At 35.2% G+C, this 14,825-nt stretch overlaps 2 protein-coding genes across 2 annotated transcripts in view; both read left to right on the top strand.

Moving 5' to 3' along the window:
* The first annotated feature begins 1,702 nt into the window (after positions 1 to 1,702).
* Positions 1,703 to 4,006, top strand: LOC106323365. Its single transcript, XM_013761505.1, has 8 exons — positions 1,703 to 1,849; positions 1,928 to 2,192; positions 2,298 to 2,394; positions 2,856 to 2,985; positions 3,054 to 3,238; positions 3,326 to 3,449; positions 3,525 to 3,740; positions 3,842 to 4,006. The coding sequence occupies exons 1-8, from the start codon at positions 1,703 to 1,705 to the stop codon at positions 4,004 to 4,006; spliced, it is 1,329 nt and encodes a 442-aa protein (XP_013616959.1).
* Positions 4,007 to 6,479: 2,473 nt separating this feature from the next.
* Positions 6,480 to 14,825, top strand: part of LOC106323364 — a 16,896-nt gene continuing 8,550 nt past the window's right edge. The window contains exons 1-8 of the mRNA XM_013761504.1: positions 6,480 to 6,682; positions 6,802 to 7,143; positions 7,282 to 7,572; positions 8,028 to 8,189; positions 8,231 to 8,307; positions 8,420 to 9,078; positions 9,283 to 9,496; positions 9,581 to 9,717. Of these exons, the coding sequence (XP_013616958.1) occupies positions 6,480 to 6,682; positions 6,802 to 7,143; positions 7,282 to 7,572; positions 8,028 to 8,189; positions 8,231 to 8,307; positions 8,420 to 9,078; positions 9,283 to 9,496; positions 9,581 to 9,717 (2,085 nt within the window). The remainder of the gene's footprint in view (positions 6,683 to 6,801; positions 7,144 to 7,281; positions 7,573 to 8,027; positions 8,190 to 8,230; positions 8,308 to 8,419; positions 9,079 to 9,282; positions 9,497 to 9,580; positions 9,718 to 14,825) is intronic.

Below are 14,825 nucleotides of genomic sequence, written 5' to 3'. Positions count from 1 at the left end.
AACAAAAACTTATATATGCCCAACATAACCATTTAATTCAATTATAAGCCTTTTTTTTGGCACAATTCAAATTCAGTTATAAGCCTAGGAGCAACTCTAACGGAGTATTTTAGATTAGAATACTTAACAAAATAATATTAAGATATTTGGTGGAGTTCATATTTTATTAAGGATTGGGTATCTAAAATCTTCAATTAAGGACTGTTTGATAGTGAATCCTTACACTATTCGCGGGTCCCACGACACGTGGCGATCCGCGATTGGTTACGTTTTTAATTTTTTTTTTTTAAACGGACAAAATAAATAATAATAAAAAATTTTAAAAAATTTACCTATGATTCCGAGCCACCGAGAACACTATTAAATGTGCTCTAATTATCAGGAATCACAACAAAATGTCGACCTTTGAACGCTTCCCTTACAGTTACAGTTAGGTTAAAGAGAATGAACTGAGGCATATAAATTTCACATCATTAGTATATTGCTTTTTCATATTACCATAATTTTCACATAACAAAATAAAGTTGGATGTTTGATATGCGAGTTTGTTAGTTTAAAAACTAGAAGTAGTAGTAAAAAATAAAAGTAAATTTATTACAAATATCAATTTAAAAAATTTAAATGCAATTTTTTCTATTAACCAAAATAGCATGCAACAATCAAAAGCTGGTAGGCAATTGGACAAAGGGAGAGTGCATGTTGGATTGCTGTCGTTGGGTCCAAGGAAAAACGATTTAAAAAGGCCAATTCATCTAATGTGTACTTGCAACCCTTCAACATATCTCCTCTCGATTTGTATATAATTATGTATTACACACGCACATATGTTTACTCTCTAGATTTACGGCATGACTCCCTATATAGTTTCACATCGTTAAAATAATTAATCATTTGTTTAGAAGTATCTATCTAAAGTACAAATACCTTTCATTTTGTTTGCAACATGAATTGCAAAGTTAAAAAAAAATTGTTTGGACACAAAGATAACATCTATCTTCCGCTTATGTTTTATATAAAACTTTGGACAAATCGTTACTATAACTCTTCTGCGTCGTGGACCTAAATAAAAAACATAAATTCATATCGAATGGGCTTTTGATTTAGTTATATCTTAAGACATTTTTTGGGTTTGTCAAATGTCATAACTGGATAATATTCTCACCTAAAAATATGCCAACTGATAAAGCCTCAATACGGTGCAAGTTAAATATCTCCAGCGTATATTGCCATAACTGGTTATGTTTTCTTGGAGATAACTCCAAATTTAAACCTTTGATTTTTTGCTTTTGAACACGTAAATATTGTGGAGGTTCATAACTACATTTCCTTCTTTTTTCCTAATTTACTATTCTAAAATATTTGCGAGATATTTACCTTCTTATGTAGCAAGTAACTAATTTACCTAATTTTCCTATACTTTAGATTTATTTTTTCTGGGAGATATCTCCTCATTCAAACTGAGATTACAAACGTACTAACCACGAAAGTATCTACATTTACATATCTCCAATTTTGCGTATAATAGATGGATATTCCCATTTAATAATTGTTACAATCTAGCAATATCTACATATTTACCTCATCGGCGTATAATACCTAGATATTCTTTTCTATAATAACCATCGGCGCCTTATATATATAGAGCACTTTCTGCACTTATTTTCTACACAATCATTCTTCAAAGTTCACACAAAAAAAAACGATGGCTAACAATCAAGCTTCTGTGTTGGTTAACAAAGTGAAGCCGCACAAGGATTCTTGGAAAGTGCACGTCAAGCTACTCCATTCATGGACTCAAAACACAACTTATGGAGGGGAAACTTTAGAATTTGTTCTTGCTGATCAAACAGTAAGGCAAAATTGTTTAGAAATTTACTCCATCTGTTTTATGCGTACAATATTGATCTTTGCTATTGTTGTTTTTTAGGGCGGAAAAATTCACGCAAGTTGCAAAATAATTCAGATGTTTCGTCTTCAACGAAGTCTCCCGCCGGGTGAATGGAGATTCATTGAAAACTTCAAGGTTTCAGCTTCTGGTGGTAAATATCGCCAGACTCCGCTACCTTACAAAATAACTTTCACAAGTGACACACTCATAGGGAGGTCAGTGTTTGAGGACGATGATCCTTATCCTAATCTTGTGAGTTATGAAGATATTGGTGGGCAAGGTTCAGATGCAAATGTCCTCATCGGTATGATCGTTACTTTGTGTTTTATTGTATATATTACTCTAATAAATCAATAATTTTGCACCTTGCGGATTTGGGTTATATGAAATATATGTCGTTTTTACTCAGATATCATTGGTGAAGTTTTCAATCTTGACGGAATACAAATCGTGCAAGTTCATGGGAAAGACCGAAAGAGAGTTCACTTTCGTTTACGTGACACAAAGTAAGCTTCATACAATTTGTTGAACTTAATAAAGATTTGTGTAGAAAACATGTGGTGATATTAGTCTGAGTTTTATGCAGTGGTCATGATGTGAGGTGTTGCTTGTGGAGGAAATATGCAGAACAATTTGAACCCTTTACTGAAGATAACAATGTTGAAACCCTACTCTGCTTGATTAGGTTTGCTAAAATCAGCTTCTACCAAGGTATATACATCTTCAAATTTAATAATATCTTCAAATAAAATCATATTTTACATTAAAATATATGTGATTTTTTTGTAGGTGATATATAAATCACAAATGCATTTGATGATTCACTTGTAATCCTCAACCCAACCACGAAAGAAGACATCGAGTTTAGAGAAAAGTAAGTGAGCCATGACTGATAGTATTGGTTATTTAAGAAAATCGAATTGATGTCCAGTTTTTAATTAGAAATTTTTATTTTGGCGATTTACAGACTGTTGCAAGTGAATCGTCCTCTTGCTATTATGGGTACAAAGAGTGACAATCAAGTGATTAAGCACCAAAAAACAGATTGGGACGATGTTCAATTCAGATCCATTGCTGAGATATTGGTGGGAATTGAGGTTGTATTAGCATTTTATATATCTCACTAACAAGCATTGTATTGATATTTTTTTTCTGTGTATTGCAGGTTCAGAGTTGCAAAATAATATGTTCAATTGAATCTGTCGATACAGATTGGGGTTGGTTCTACTTTGGATGTTGTGGCTGCAATAAACGTGTCTCTAGGATTCGTAGGAATGAGTTGGCTCAAAACGAGAAACCATTATGGTATTGCGAGAAATGTCACTCAAATGTCACAAAGGTTGAACCGAAGTAAGTGCCTCTTTTTATGTTATTTTTTGTATTCCTATGAATTGGAATTATAATTGTTTTCACTAATGGGTTTGTGAATATAAATAGGTACAAGCTGCATTTGAATGTGAAAGATGACAGTGGTTCATGCAAATTGATGATGCTTGACACTATAACCAGTGCCATTGTTGGTTGTGAGGCTGTTCAAATTTGGGATGGTTCATATGATGAGGCAAGTATATTTTATAGAAAAAATATAAATTCATCTGTATAAATTTTAATAGTATTACTATGATTTTATTTGTAGATTGAAGATCCTGAAGTAATCCCCATGCCCCTCGAGAGTTTAGTTGGAAAGTCTTTTTCTTTTGGTATTTCAATAACCTCTGGAAATCTAGATAGCGGATCCAACACTTTCTATGTTTCTGAAGTATCGACTGGTAATGATCTTCCTAAACTCGAGACTCAATCTGAACCTATTTCGGCTTTAGACACTAATTCAAGCACTCTGTCCAGTGGAGAGGTTTGTTATTCAATCTTCGTTGGATCCATTTTAGTTGATTTTTTATAAGATTGTTTATATACTTATCTCAGATCTTTTGTGTTTGTATTTATTATTCGAAGGTTCTGATGCTCAAGCCAAATTCTGCGAGTTTATCTGAAGGATTTACAACATCAACTGTCAAGCGCAAGGAAGAAGATGCTGAGCTGAAAGACATTACCTCTACCTCTAAGAAGTTGCACACTAAGCCAGTGAAGTTGGAGAAGACTAAGGATGATACTAAGTGATTGACAGATTAGTTGCTTGCTGAAGTGGATTTTGCGTCTCTGGTTTTTTTTTCATGGTTTATTTCTTTAATTTATTTTTAAATTTTTATGCTTTGTTTTTCTACTTAAGAGCGTTTTGAACTCAAATAATATGATTCATGTGTTTTTTATATATGTGGCTTTTCGTTATCCATATTTAAGTATTTCATTATTAGCTGTTCTATTTTATTTCTTGGGGTGATCGATAGATCCTAAATCATCATAATCATAAACTATCATATGAAACTGATCCAAAACCTATAATTCCACGTCCTATTATACCATACAACTTAGCATTCTGTTTAGGAAAAACTCTACAACTTACATGAGCTGTGTGTATGTTCATAAGTAGAAGTTGGAAGATTACTCTGATTTCCCGAGATTCTCTGATCGAGCTAAAATAATAGGAACTTATGGTTAGTAAAATAATACTGTTAGAAAGTCAAAATTCTTATACAAATTCGTAGAGAAAATCAAAATTCCCTATTACAAAATCATTATATCTCTTCGCTGATTAAACCAGAATATCACAAAAAATCTTATACAGTTTATAAGATCCTCAAGTAATCCTCAAAATCTAGTACAGTTTACATCTTACCAATATTGATTGTCAATTTGAATGATTTAAACACAATATCCAAAAAGTCCGTTTACAAATATCCTAATACAGTTTACATCTTACCAAGATGTTTGCATTTTAATATCTTACCAATATCGATTGCACTTTTTACTTTGAAAATATTTAGTTTCTATTTAAATTTTAAAAGGAACTAAACTCCTAAAATTATTAAGTGCGAATTTAAGAATATTTGGCAAATACCAAAACAAAAAACAAACGAGTTCTAGCAGACAACCACCAGTACATGAATTTTCAAGGAGCTTTGACAAACTTTCTAAACCAGAACCGAGTCAAGTTCTATTAGTATCGTAGCCGGAAAATAACCTAAGTTTTTCATTCCAAGCATCTATGAAACGAAAACGTGATCTTGACAAAGGTGTCTCTAATAAAGAGAATCGGCCTCTTCATCCATATGAAAACATTGCAACTGCCGGAATACGAGACGAACAGAGCATATATCGAACTACAAGAGTGCAAAGGAAAATGATTCAGTTACATTAACGTCTATTTTTAAGAGGCTTTGTGAAGGTGTTTCTAAGCATCATTCCACCACATCTATTGGTTCTATAGATGAACAAATCTATAACACTCCAAAAACATCAAGAAACAAACGGAAAGGATTTAGTGGTAATCTATATAATTTTGCTACGTTAATGTATGTATTTTCGTAATTTCTATTTGTGATAATTCCTATTGAAATCTTGAGTTTTTAATTCTGTTTGCAAGTTTTGGGTTTGTCGTCAAATGCTTCTAACTATACTCCAGAACAGAGGAGCTTTCTTACTGCATTATCATGTAAGTAAATATTATTATGTAGTGATATTGTATTTCCAATTTCTTATAATCAGTGTCTACACCTACTTGTCAACTTAAATTTGAATTGTTTTTACACATTCATAGCAAGAGATTTAAACAGAGGTGAAGGAAATGAAGAGCATGTGAAAAAACCAAATAAACAAAGGACAACTCAACTACCCGTGCCTATCAGTCCATCTCTCGGTTTATTTGGTTCTATCGAACGGAAAATATCAACCACTCCAAAACCCCCAGCAAACAAGCACATGAGGAAGATAGGTAACCGGTGTTCTATACTTCAAAGTTTTACGAGACCTAAATTAAATATGAAGGCGTCAAACTAAATTGAAAGATGTTACTTACTTATATCAGAACTGTGTTTTACATCTTGACTGCAGCTAACATCTCTGCAATATCGATTTTAGAGGTGGCCTGAATTACTAAATTTCTTTTGTATCACTTTTGGCTTACACACATATTTTTGATCTTTAAATAATACGCATGAGTAATTGAGGAAATTGATGATTTTCTAGAGTTTGACTATAGTTCCCAAGAGAGTTCAGGCACAGAAAGTGAGGATGCCCACTTTGATGATTCTGTTGAGTCGGAAACATGTTCTCCTCACACTGAATTTCATAAAGATTCATTCATTGATTCGAGGACAAGTACACGTGCAACAAAGCGTTATAAAACCAAAACTTGTCGAAAGGATGATGGTAAGAATTGAGTTTATGTTAACATTATTATGTATTTCATTGTCATTTGTCAATTTGACCTCTTAGAATCATTTTACTTTTTAAGATATTTTTTTCAAATATACAGATGACATTGATGAAGGTGATCCAACATATACATGTTCTCACTGTGGTGCTATTATGTGGTATGGCGAAAGGATAAACAAGCGTAAAAATAGTAAAAATCCTTCTTTTTTCACTCTGTTGTGGGTGAGGTAGTTTTGCCTCTATTAAAAGATCCACCAACAGAACTTAAAAGATTGATTGAAGATGCAAGCATTTTCAGAAAAATATCAGAGCCTATAACATGGTCTTCTCATTTACTTCGTTTGGTGGAAAAGTAGAAAGATCTCTAAGAAAAGGTGTTGGGCCAGAGATGTTTCAAATGCAAGGAGAAAATTACTATCTTTTGGATAGTTTAAAACCACCAGATGGTAAAGATGCCAAATTTGGACAGATGTACATCTGTGATACTGAAAATGAAGCTGAGAACAGAGCCAATTGCTTAAGGTATAATTTCTCCTTTAAAACATATTTCTCTTTGCATTGAACTTCTATAATTTCTACCATGACATGATCGATATGGTATCACAGGAATTTTAACCTAATAATTAGCGTTTGAACTGCAGCCAAGGTAAAAGAAGTTTTAAATGCAAGAAAAAGGACAACTTGAGGAAAGAAATTATTGAAGTTTTGATGAAAGTCTTAGATGAAGTGAATCCATATGTTAAGAACTTCAGATCAGCAGGAGAACGATTTAATACTAATCCTCAAGAAGCTTTTCATATGAGGATCATTAGTGATTGTCTAAAGGATGGCAGAACATACAACACACCAACAGCATCAGAAGTTGCAGCTTTGATTCCTAGAGATTTTAATCTTGATATGGATAAAAGGGATATAGTGCTTCAGAAACATTCTGGAAAATTAATGAGGATTAATGAGATACATTCCTCATATCTAGCACTGCAGTATCCTCTATTATTTATATATGGAGAAGATGGATTTAGGCTTGGTATTCAGAAAGGAGTAACATAAGCTACTAAGAAGCTGAAGAAGCAGACAATTAGTATGAGGCAATATTATGCTTTTCATCTTCATGAGTGTAGGGATGAGTCGCACACTCTTTTATATGCTAGGCGTCTGTTTCAGCAATTTGTTGTGGATGCCTTCACAACTATTGAGTCTAACCGTCTACGATATCTCAACTTTAATCAGTCAACTTTGCGATCTGATAGTTATGACTCTATCAAACAGTCAGAGACTGCAGGAAAAATCGATATGCATGACCAAGGAACTGAGTTTGTGTTGCCAGCTTCTTTCACTGGTGGTCCAAGATATATGAAGAACAATTATTTGGATGATATGACCATTTGTAAGCATTTTGGATTTCTGGATCTGTTCATCACTTACACATGCAATCCTAAATGACCAGAGATCACCAGGTTTCTAGAGAAAAGAAAATTGAAGGCAGAGGATAGATCAGAAATTGTTTCTAGGATCTTCAAAATGAAACTTGAATCACTCATGGATGATTTAACAAAGAAACACATTCTTGGGAAGATTGTTTCATGTAAGTAGATGTTTTTTATTTCTTTAATTTCTGCATTAGTGTTCGATTTTTTCCTCTTAATTGGTTACATACACTAACTGATCTTCTAAACCTAATTTTACAGCCATGTACACTATTGAGTTTCAGAAACGTGGTTTGCCGCACGCACATATTTTGCTATTCATGCATCCAGAATTCAAGTTTCCCACCACAGATGACATTGATAAGATAATTTGTGTGGAAATCCCTAATAAAGACGAAGAGTCAGAGCTATATGATGTGTGTGTTGTTGAATGTTGTTAGAGGGCGTACCAGTTATGAAGACATTAAAACCTTCAATGGTGTTATATATCCTGAATACAAATATGCATGTTTTGCTCGTGGGTTATTAGATGAGGATCAAGAGTACATTGACGATATAGTGAGGAGAAGTTTTGAGAGCTTTGGAAGTGATCTGCGACATGTGTTTGTTATGATGCTGAATAATAATACCTTATCTATGCCAGAAACAGTATAGGAAAATACTTGGCAGATTTGTGTGAAGATATTGAGCATAATCGGCGGATTTATTTCAACAGACCAGGTTAGAATTATGTATTTTTTTGTTGTGCTAATTTCAGAATCTGTTCAAACGAACTTGGACCTAATTTTTTATTACAACCTGTGCTAATTTAGGTTTTTGATCTTTTTTGTAGAACTTTTGTTAAGTGATGAGGAGAAAAAGAAGTTTGCTTTACAAGAAATTGAGAAGCATCTGAGGCGAAATGGAACTTCTCTTGCAAACTTTACTTCTATGCCACAACTTCCTCCTACAGACGATACTGATTCAAATGTTCTGATATTAGATGAGCGGAGTTATGATCGTCAAGCACTGGTAGAAACTCTTGATAGAGACGTTCAGAAGATGACGGATGAACAGGGGAATTTTTTTGATGAAATTCTGGATGCCGTGAATGAAGAAAGAGGTGGAATGTTTTTTGTTTACGGATTTGGTGGTACCGGGAAAACTTTCCTTTGGAAATTAATATCTGTAGCTATTCGTTCTAAAGGAGATATTGTTCTTAATGTTGCATCAAGTGGAATCGCCTCTTTGTTGTTACAAGGAGGAAGAACTGCTCATTCAAGATTTGGCATACAACTTAGCCCTGATGAGTTTTCTTCGTGTACTATGGCTCCTAGATCATATCAAGCTAATTTAGTAAAAGAAGCATCACTCATTATATGGGATGAGGCCCCTATGATGAGTAAGCATTGTTTTGAAGCTCTAGATAGGAGCATGTATGATATTATGGGGAAGCATATAACTACACCTTTTGGTGGGAAGGTTGTAGTGATTGGAGGTGATTTTCGACAGGTTCTACCTGTAATACATGGAGCTGGAAGGGATGAAATTTTTTTGGCCGCACTGAACTCTTCTCATCTTTGGGAGCACTGTAAAGTCTTCAAACTCACAAAGAACATGCGATTATTGTCTGGTGATTTGACACCATAAGAGATACAAGAACTTAAGGAATTCTCTGAGTGGATCTTAAAGGTTGGAGAAGGTAAAATTGCATAGCCTAACGATGGTGAAGCTGAGATCGATATTCCTGAAGAGTTTTTGAATATGGATTCGGATGATCCTAAAGAAGCCATTTGCAAAGCTGTGTATGGGGATAATGCTTCGTTACAAGAAAACAAAGAACCTAAATTTTTCCAAGAGAGAGCTATTCTATGTCCTACTAATGAAGATGTCAACATGATAAATGAATACTTGTTAGATAAGCTTGATGGTAAGATTCCGTTTTTACTCCTTAACTAACGAAAATCTTTTTTGTTTTGAGGAATTCTGTGCTGATTAAAAATTGTCATTCCAGGTGAGGAAAAGATATACATCAGCGCAGATAGTATTGACCCAATAGATAAAATTTCAATAGGTGATGAAGCTCTTGGTCCTGATTTCCTAAAAACTATTAAGGTGTTTGGATTACCAAACCACAGTCTTAGACTCAAGGTTGGTTGTCATGTTATGGTTCTAAGGAATATTGCTCCTACAAAAGGATTAATGAATGGAACGAGGCTGTAGATCACTCAGCAAATGGATTTTATGGTTGAGGCTAAAATCATCACTGGAGAAAGAGTTGGAGAGATAGTATATATTCTGTGATTGCTGATAACACCATCAGATACTAGATTGCCTTTTAAAATGCGCAGACGGCAATTGCCTTTAGCTGTGGCTTTTGCTATAACTATAAACAAAAGCCAAGGACAATCATTATCAGAAGTTGGGCTCTTTCTGCCAAGACCGGTCTTTTCACATGGACAGCTATACGTGGCAATTTCTAGAGTGACGTCAAAGAAAGGTTTGAAAATATTGATTTTGGACAAAGATGGCAAGCCTCAGAAAAAAACCATGAATGTTGTTTTTAAAGAGATTTTCAACAATCTTGAACAAAGGGAGTGATGAGGTATGTCTTTTGAATATTAACTTTCCCTGAACTATTTTATTTGTAACAATTTTACCGTGGATGCAACTATAGTTTGTATTAGCTTATATTCCTCAAATGGATGTTGCTGTAGTCTAAGAAATTTTTTGCTCATTGCAGATTTTATAGCAGCAAGGATAAGGACTCTACTTTCAGAAGTTATCTAGACTGAAATCATTTTCTGTTTTTAGGCACATTGTAATTTATTGCCGAACAACTTCATTCCTATAATAGTGCATGCCATTCTATTTAATAAATTTGGTTTTTTCAGTTGCAATCACAAGTTTTCAAAGTTGCGAGAGAACTGCATAGAAAGGACTATTGCAATCACAAGTATTCAACGAGACTTATACTAGAAGCAAACATAACCTAAACACTATTGATATACCAGAGTTTAAGCTCAACTCTAATTTGATAGGATTCTAAATTATATGATTTTAAGAACTAATAATCTTTGCATATCAATGTGACAAACGATGATAGAGAGAAAGCATGTATATCAATAACCTTCACTTTGTTCTAAAGACTTGATCCGTGCTTTGTTCTCTGCCACCGACCAGTAAATTAGCCTCACACCATACTCTCTTCCTCAGTTTCGGTCACATTTTCCTTCTAAGTACGCCTGATACGCAATATTTGAATAAGTCAACAAAATTAGATTAGTACATTGCAGATTTCCTGTAACTATTATAAATGTGTAAGCATAACATGTGTAGATGAAAGACCTCGAGAGAAAACACAAACAAAACTCTAATGTGATTTGAACTCAAATCAAGTGTCACAAGTAAAACTTTAATTATTGATAAACCCCCAAAGAATCAAACTGCAAGACGATTTGAACTCAAACATATCTTCAGAACTAAAAAACTGCTCCAAACTTTGTCTAAATGTTGGATTGATAAACTATAGAAGGTTAACTTACACAATCTCGGAGTCTAATCATAGTATTCTTCAGGTTTCAGGTCACTAAAACCACCGTGATTTTGTACAAGGTGTTTGAGCAATGTAACGTCATCGAGCTGTAGTATACTCGCCTTGGCGCATCTTCGAGCTGATGTTATGTTCTCTGTGGACATATCAGGGTCATGTGGTTAAATAATTGGTCATCAGGCTGATCTTTTCAGATGCATGAAGTCAGTGTTTATGAATAAACCTTTGGTGATTGTCTGAACCAACACTGTATTGATGGTCACGAATAACATATTTGAAGAAGATCAGAATTGATGGACGAGGTGGAAGCTATGAAGACTGTCATGTGGAACAAGTACTTGAGATATTTTCTCGATCTACGAAATATGGACAATCTATAGTTAACTTACAGTGAATCTTCGGTTACAAAACTGATTGAAAGAAAAATATTTAAAAATTAACATGAGTATAACAAAGAACAGAGGAGAAATAAGATCTAACCTGCTATCTTAAACCATCATAATTACGAGGCTGAATCTTGATTAAATAGAAACATCTTCATCGATGTAATTTTCAGAGGGTATATCGTAATGATTTAGGTGAGAAGATGAAAGATCATCTTGCCGACAGAGAGAGAGAGAGATAGAAAAAACATTAATTTGTTAGGTTTAACGAGTTTTTTTTTCCTGGAAAAAAAACTGTTACTATAGAATTGTGCCACATTATTTAATTTGCTAATTTGATCCATTTTGATAACTCCATTATTTATTGGTCCACTAAATTTTTTGTTGTTTTATTATAGTTATTGGTATTTATAGTTTATACATAATACATAGGTAAACATATAGTTCTCTCCAAAAAAATTTGTTGTTCGTTAATACCGTGGATATGTAATTATTATTTTAAAAATAACATTTTTATATATTTGGGTTACAATAGTAAATAAACAATGTAAAATATATATATATATATATATACATACTAAGATATTTGTATTTTTTCGTGTTACAAATACATTAAATACAATAACAATCATATGATAGCGAATAACATGGACCATACTTTATACAGCCCAATAATTTCCTATTGGATATAAGTTGATAATACTTTTACAAGTTAAAGCAAACTCCCGCCCAGTCGGACGGATCAAGATCTAGTTTGTAACGGTCCGATCCCCCGGCGTCCGACCGGGGTTATCGAAAGGGCGTTATGGACACGTGTCTACTCATTTAGACAACCATACGTGTCCCGTTACTGGTCCCAAGAATCGACGGACGCATAACCTTCTTTGAAATACTGTCATACCCACATACATACTTCTACTTACAGTCTTGCGCACAGGGAAATGGAAAGGGAGGGATGAGCAACAAGTTACTCAGTGACGTGACTCTAGCCCAGCCTGCCCGCATGACACTCTATACTACTCTATGCGGGAACTAGGGCTGACTAGCCACTACAATTCTTAACATTCCATAGCATCATCATTTATCTCCACACATTCAATTCTATACATTTCTAACAACCTAGCGATCAATCAGTACAATGATCTCACTCATTGTCACACAGGTCAAACCATAGACTTAACCGACTCGACATACAAGACCGATTCAATCTTATGATACCTTTAACACCCAGATACCCGACCATGAACTAAGGACTCTACAATGCACGTTTTTATATCACGCCTCTCGCGGCTCGCTCATCTTTTCTCTTTTCTCCGTGGGTAGCTCTCGCTAGACTTCTACCCCATATTCTTGTGGATTCCACCACAGCTCCTATGGATGCCTAGCGTAGAACTACTACCCCACGTACTCCCTCTAGACTCTATATGATTTCCCAACCCATGCTTAACCTTAAAGTTATTCACTTATACATTCACTTATCCTTTCACATCACTTTCACTTATCCATTCTCATTCTCATTCACTTTCCTTTACATTTAGACTCGTACTTGAACTCATTCACTAGACGCCACCTGTTATTGGTGTCACACACAATACACATCACACTCAGGTTTCACTTACAGTATCAATAACAATCAGTAGTCATCTATCATCTTAGCATTCACTTCTTTCTAGCATCCTAGCTTTAATCACAAACCACTCATGGGACTACACATCCAAACATACAAGTATCAATTACCAATCCATCATCACCACAACAACACAAGTTAGTTCATTAAGTCTCATTTAACAGTATGAGGGTTCTTACGCATCATGATCCATTCATCTATCATCCTAGTAAAAATCATGTTCTATCATCCTAACTCTCAAACATGGTCTAATCAAACCTAACTCTAACATAAAGGAGTATACAGTACATGGGAACAAGATGGGCTCAAGACACTCCACCTTAGCCTAGATCTGGATCTGGATCTGGAACAAGAGACAAAGGGGATGAGATCTGAACAGATCTGGAACAAGTAAACAAGAGAGAGACGAGATCTGGTCACCGCCACAACACTATACAGACACCACCATCGCCACACTCGAACGATCACCCCACCACCACTTGGACGACGACCACCACCACCACTGGCGGCTCGGCTTGCTCTCGGGAGACTCGCGTCAAGGCGAGAGGAAGAGATCCATGGGGAGAGAAAGTATAGGGGGAGAGAGAGAGAGAGAGAGAGACGTGAGAGAAGAAGAGAGAAAAGGAAAAGAGAAGCTTGACGGCTAGGGTTTCCTAGTCTCTCTAAATCCCTGCAGAGCATCGCTCAAGTTTCAGAATGAGAGAAAAGAAGGGGCTGCATCTCTTTTTATGGGAAAGGATGAAGGGAACCCTAGGTTTTTGTCAAATGGGCCGTAGAGAAGCTCATTCTTTTATTAAAATTTTTGGGCCAGGAACCGGGCCGTTACAATTCTCCCCTGTTAATCGGAATTCGTCCCTGAATTCCAAGCACTAGACTTTCGAACTTAACATCCGATTTCGAAATGGCTCACATAATCACATATCATACAAGGGAGGCATATAAGGCGAGAACAATTTGCTCGGGATTTTTTTAAAAATCAATGAATGAATTAAGCTGAGAAAGAAATTTTGCAAGTAAAATGGATCTGATCAAAACCTTAATAGACCTATAGATGTAGTGGGTGGTTTTGAAATCGTTTACGGAACTTTTAGGACAATCAAAACTTTCACAAACTCTTTTCTTTTAATGAAAACAATTTTTTTTTTTTTGAACACGTCGGAAATGCTGATCCCTTAGGACAACACTAAGGGATCTTAACCCGCTTTGATACCAATTGTAACGGCCCGATCCCCCGGCGTCCGACCGGGGTTACCGAAAGGACGTTATGGACACGTGTCTACTCATTTAGACAACCATACGTGTCCTGTTACTGGTCCCAAGAGTCGACGGACGCATAACCTTCTTTGAAATACCGTCACACCCACATCCATATACTTCTACTTACAGTCCTGCGCACAGGAAAATGGAAAGGGAGGGATGAGCAACAAGTTACTCAGTGAAGTGACTCTAGACCAGCTTGCCCGCATGACACTCTATACTACTCTATGCGGGAACTAGGGCTGACTAGCCACTACAATCAGCTAATGCATCTTAACATTTCATATCATCATCATTTATTTCCACACATTCAATTCTATACATTTCTAACAACCTAGAGATCAATCAGTACAATGATCTCACTCATTGTCACACACGTCAAACCATAGACTTAACCGACTCGACATACAAGACCGACTCAATCTTATGACACCTTTAA

The sequence above is a fragment of the Brassica oleracea genome, chromosome C2 (assembly GCF_000695525.1).
Source record: "Brassica oleracea var. oleracea cultivar TO1000 chromosome C2, BOL, whole genome shotgun sequence".
Classification (NCBI taxonomy): domain Eukaryota; kingdom Viridiplantae; phylum Streptophyta; class Magnoliopsida; order Brassicales; family Brassicaceae; genus Brassica; species Brassica oleracea.
Note: the sequence above shows the minus strand (reverse complement) of the source record. Positions and strands in the feature narration are given on the sequence as shown.

Excerpts from the sequence above, each read along its gene's own strand:
- LOC106323365 (XM_013761505.1), top strand. The coding sequence starts at position 1,703 with ATGGCTAACAATCAAGCTTCTGTGTTGGTTAACAAAGTGAAGCCGCAC. Across the intron at positions 3,239-3,325 it reads GTCACAAAGGTTGAACCGAA|GTACAAGCTGCATTTGAATG; the intron begins GTAAGTGCCTCT and ends GAATATAAATAG. Across the intron at positions 3,741-3,841 it reads GCACTCTGTCCAGTGGAGAG|GTTCTGATGCTCAAGCCAAA; the intron begins GTTTGTTATTCA and ends TATTATTCGAAG.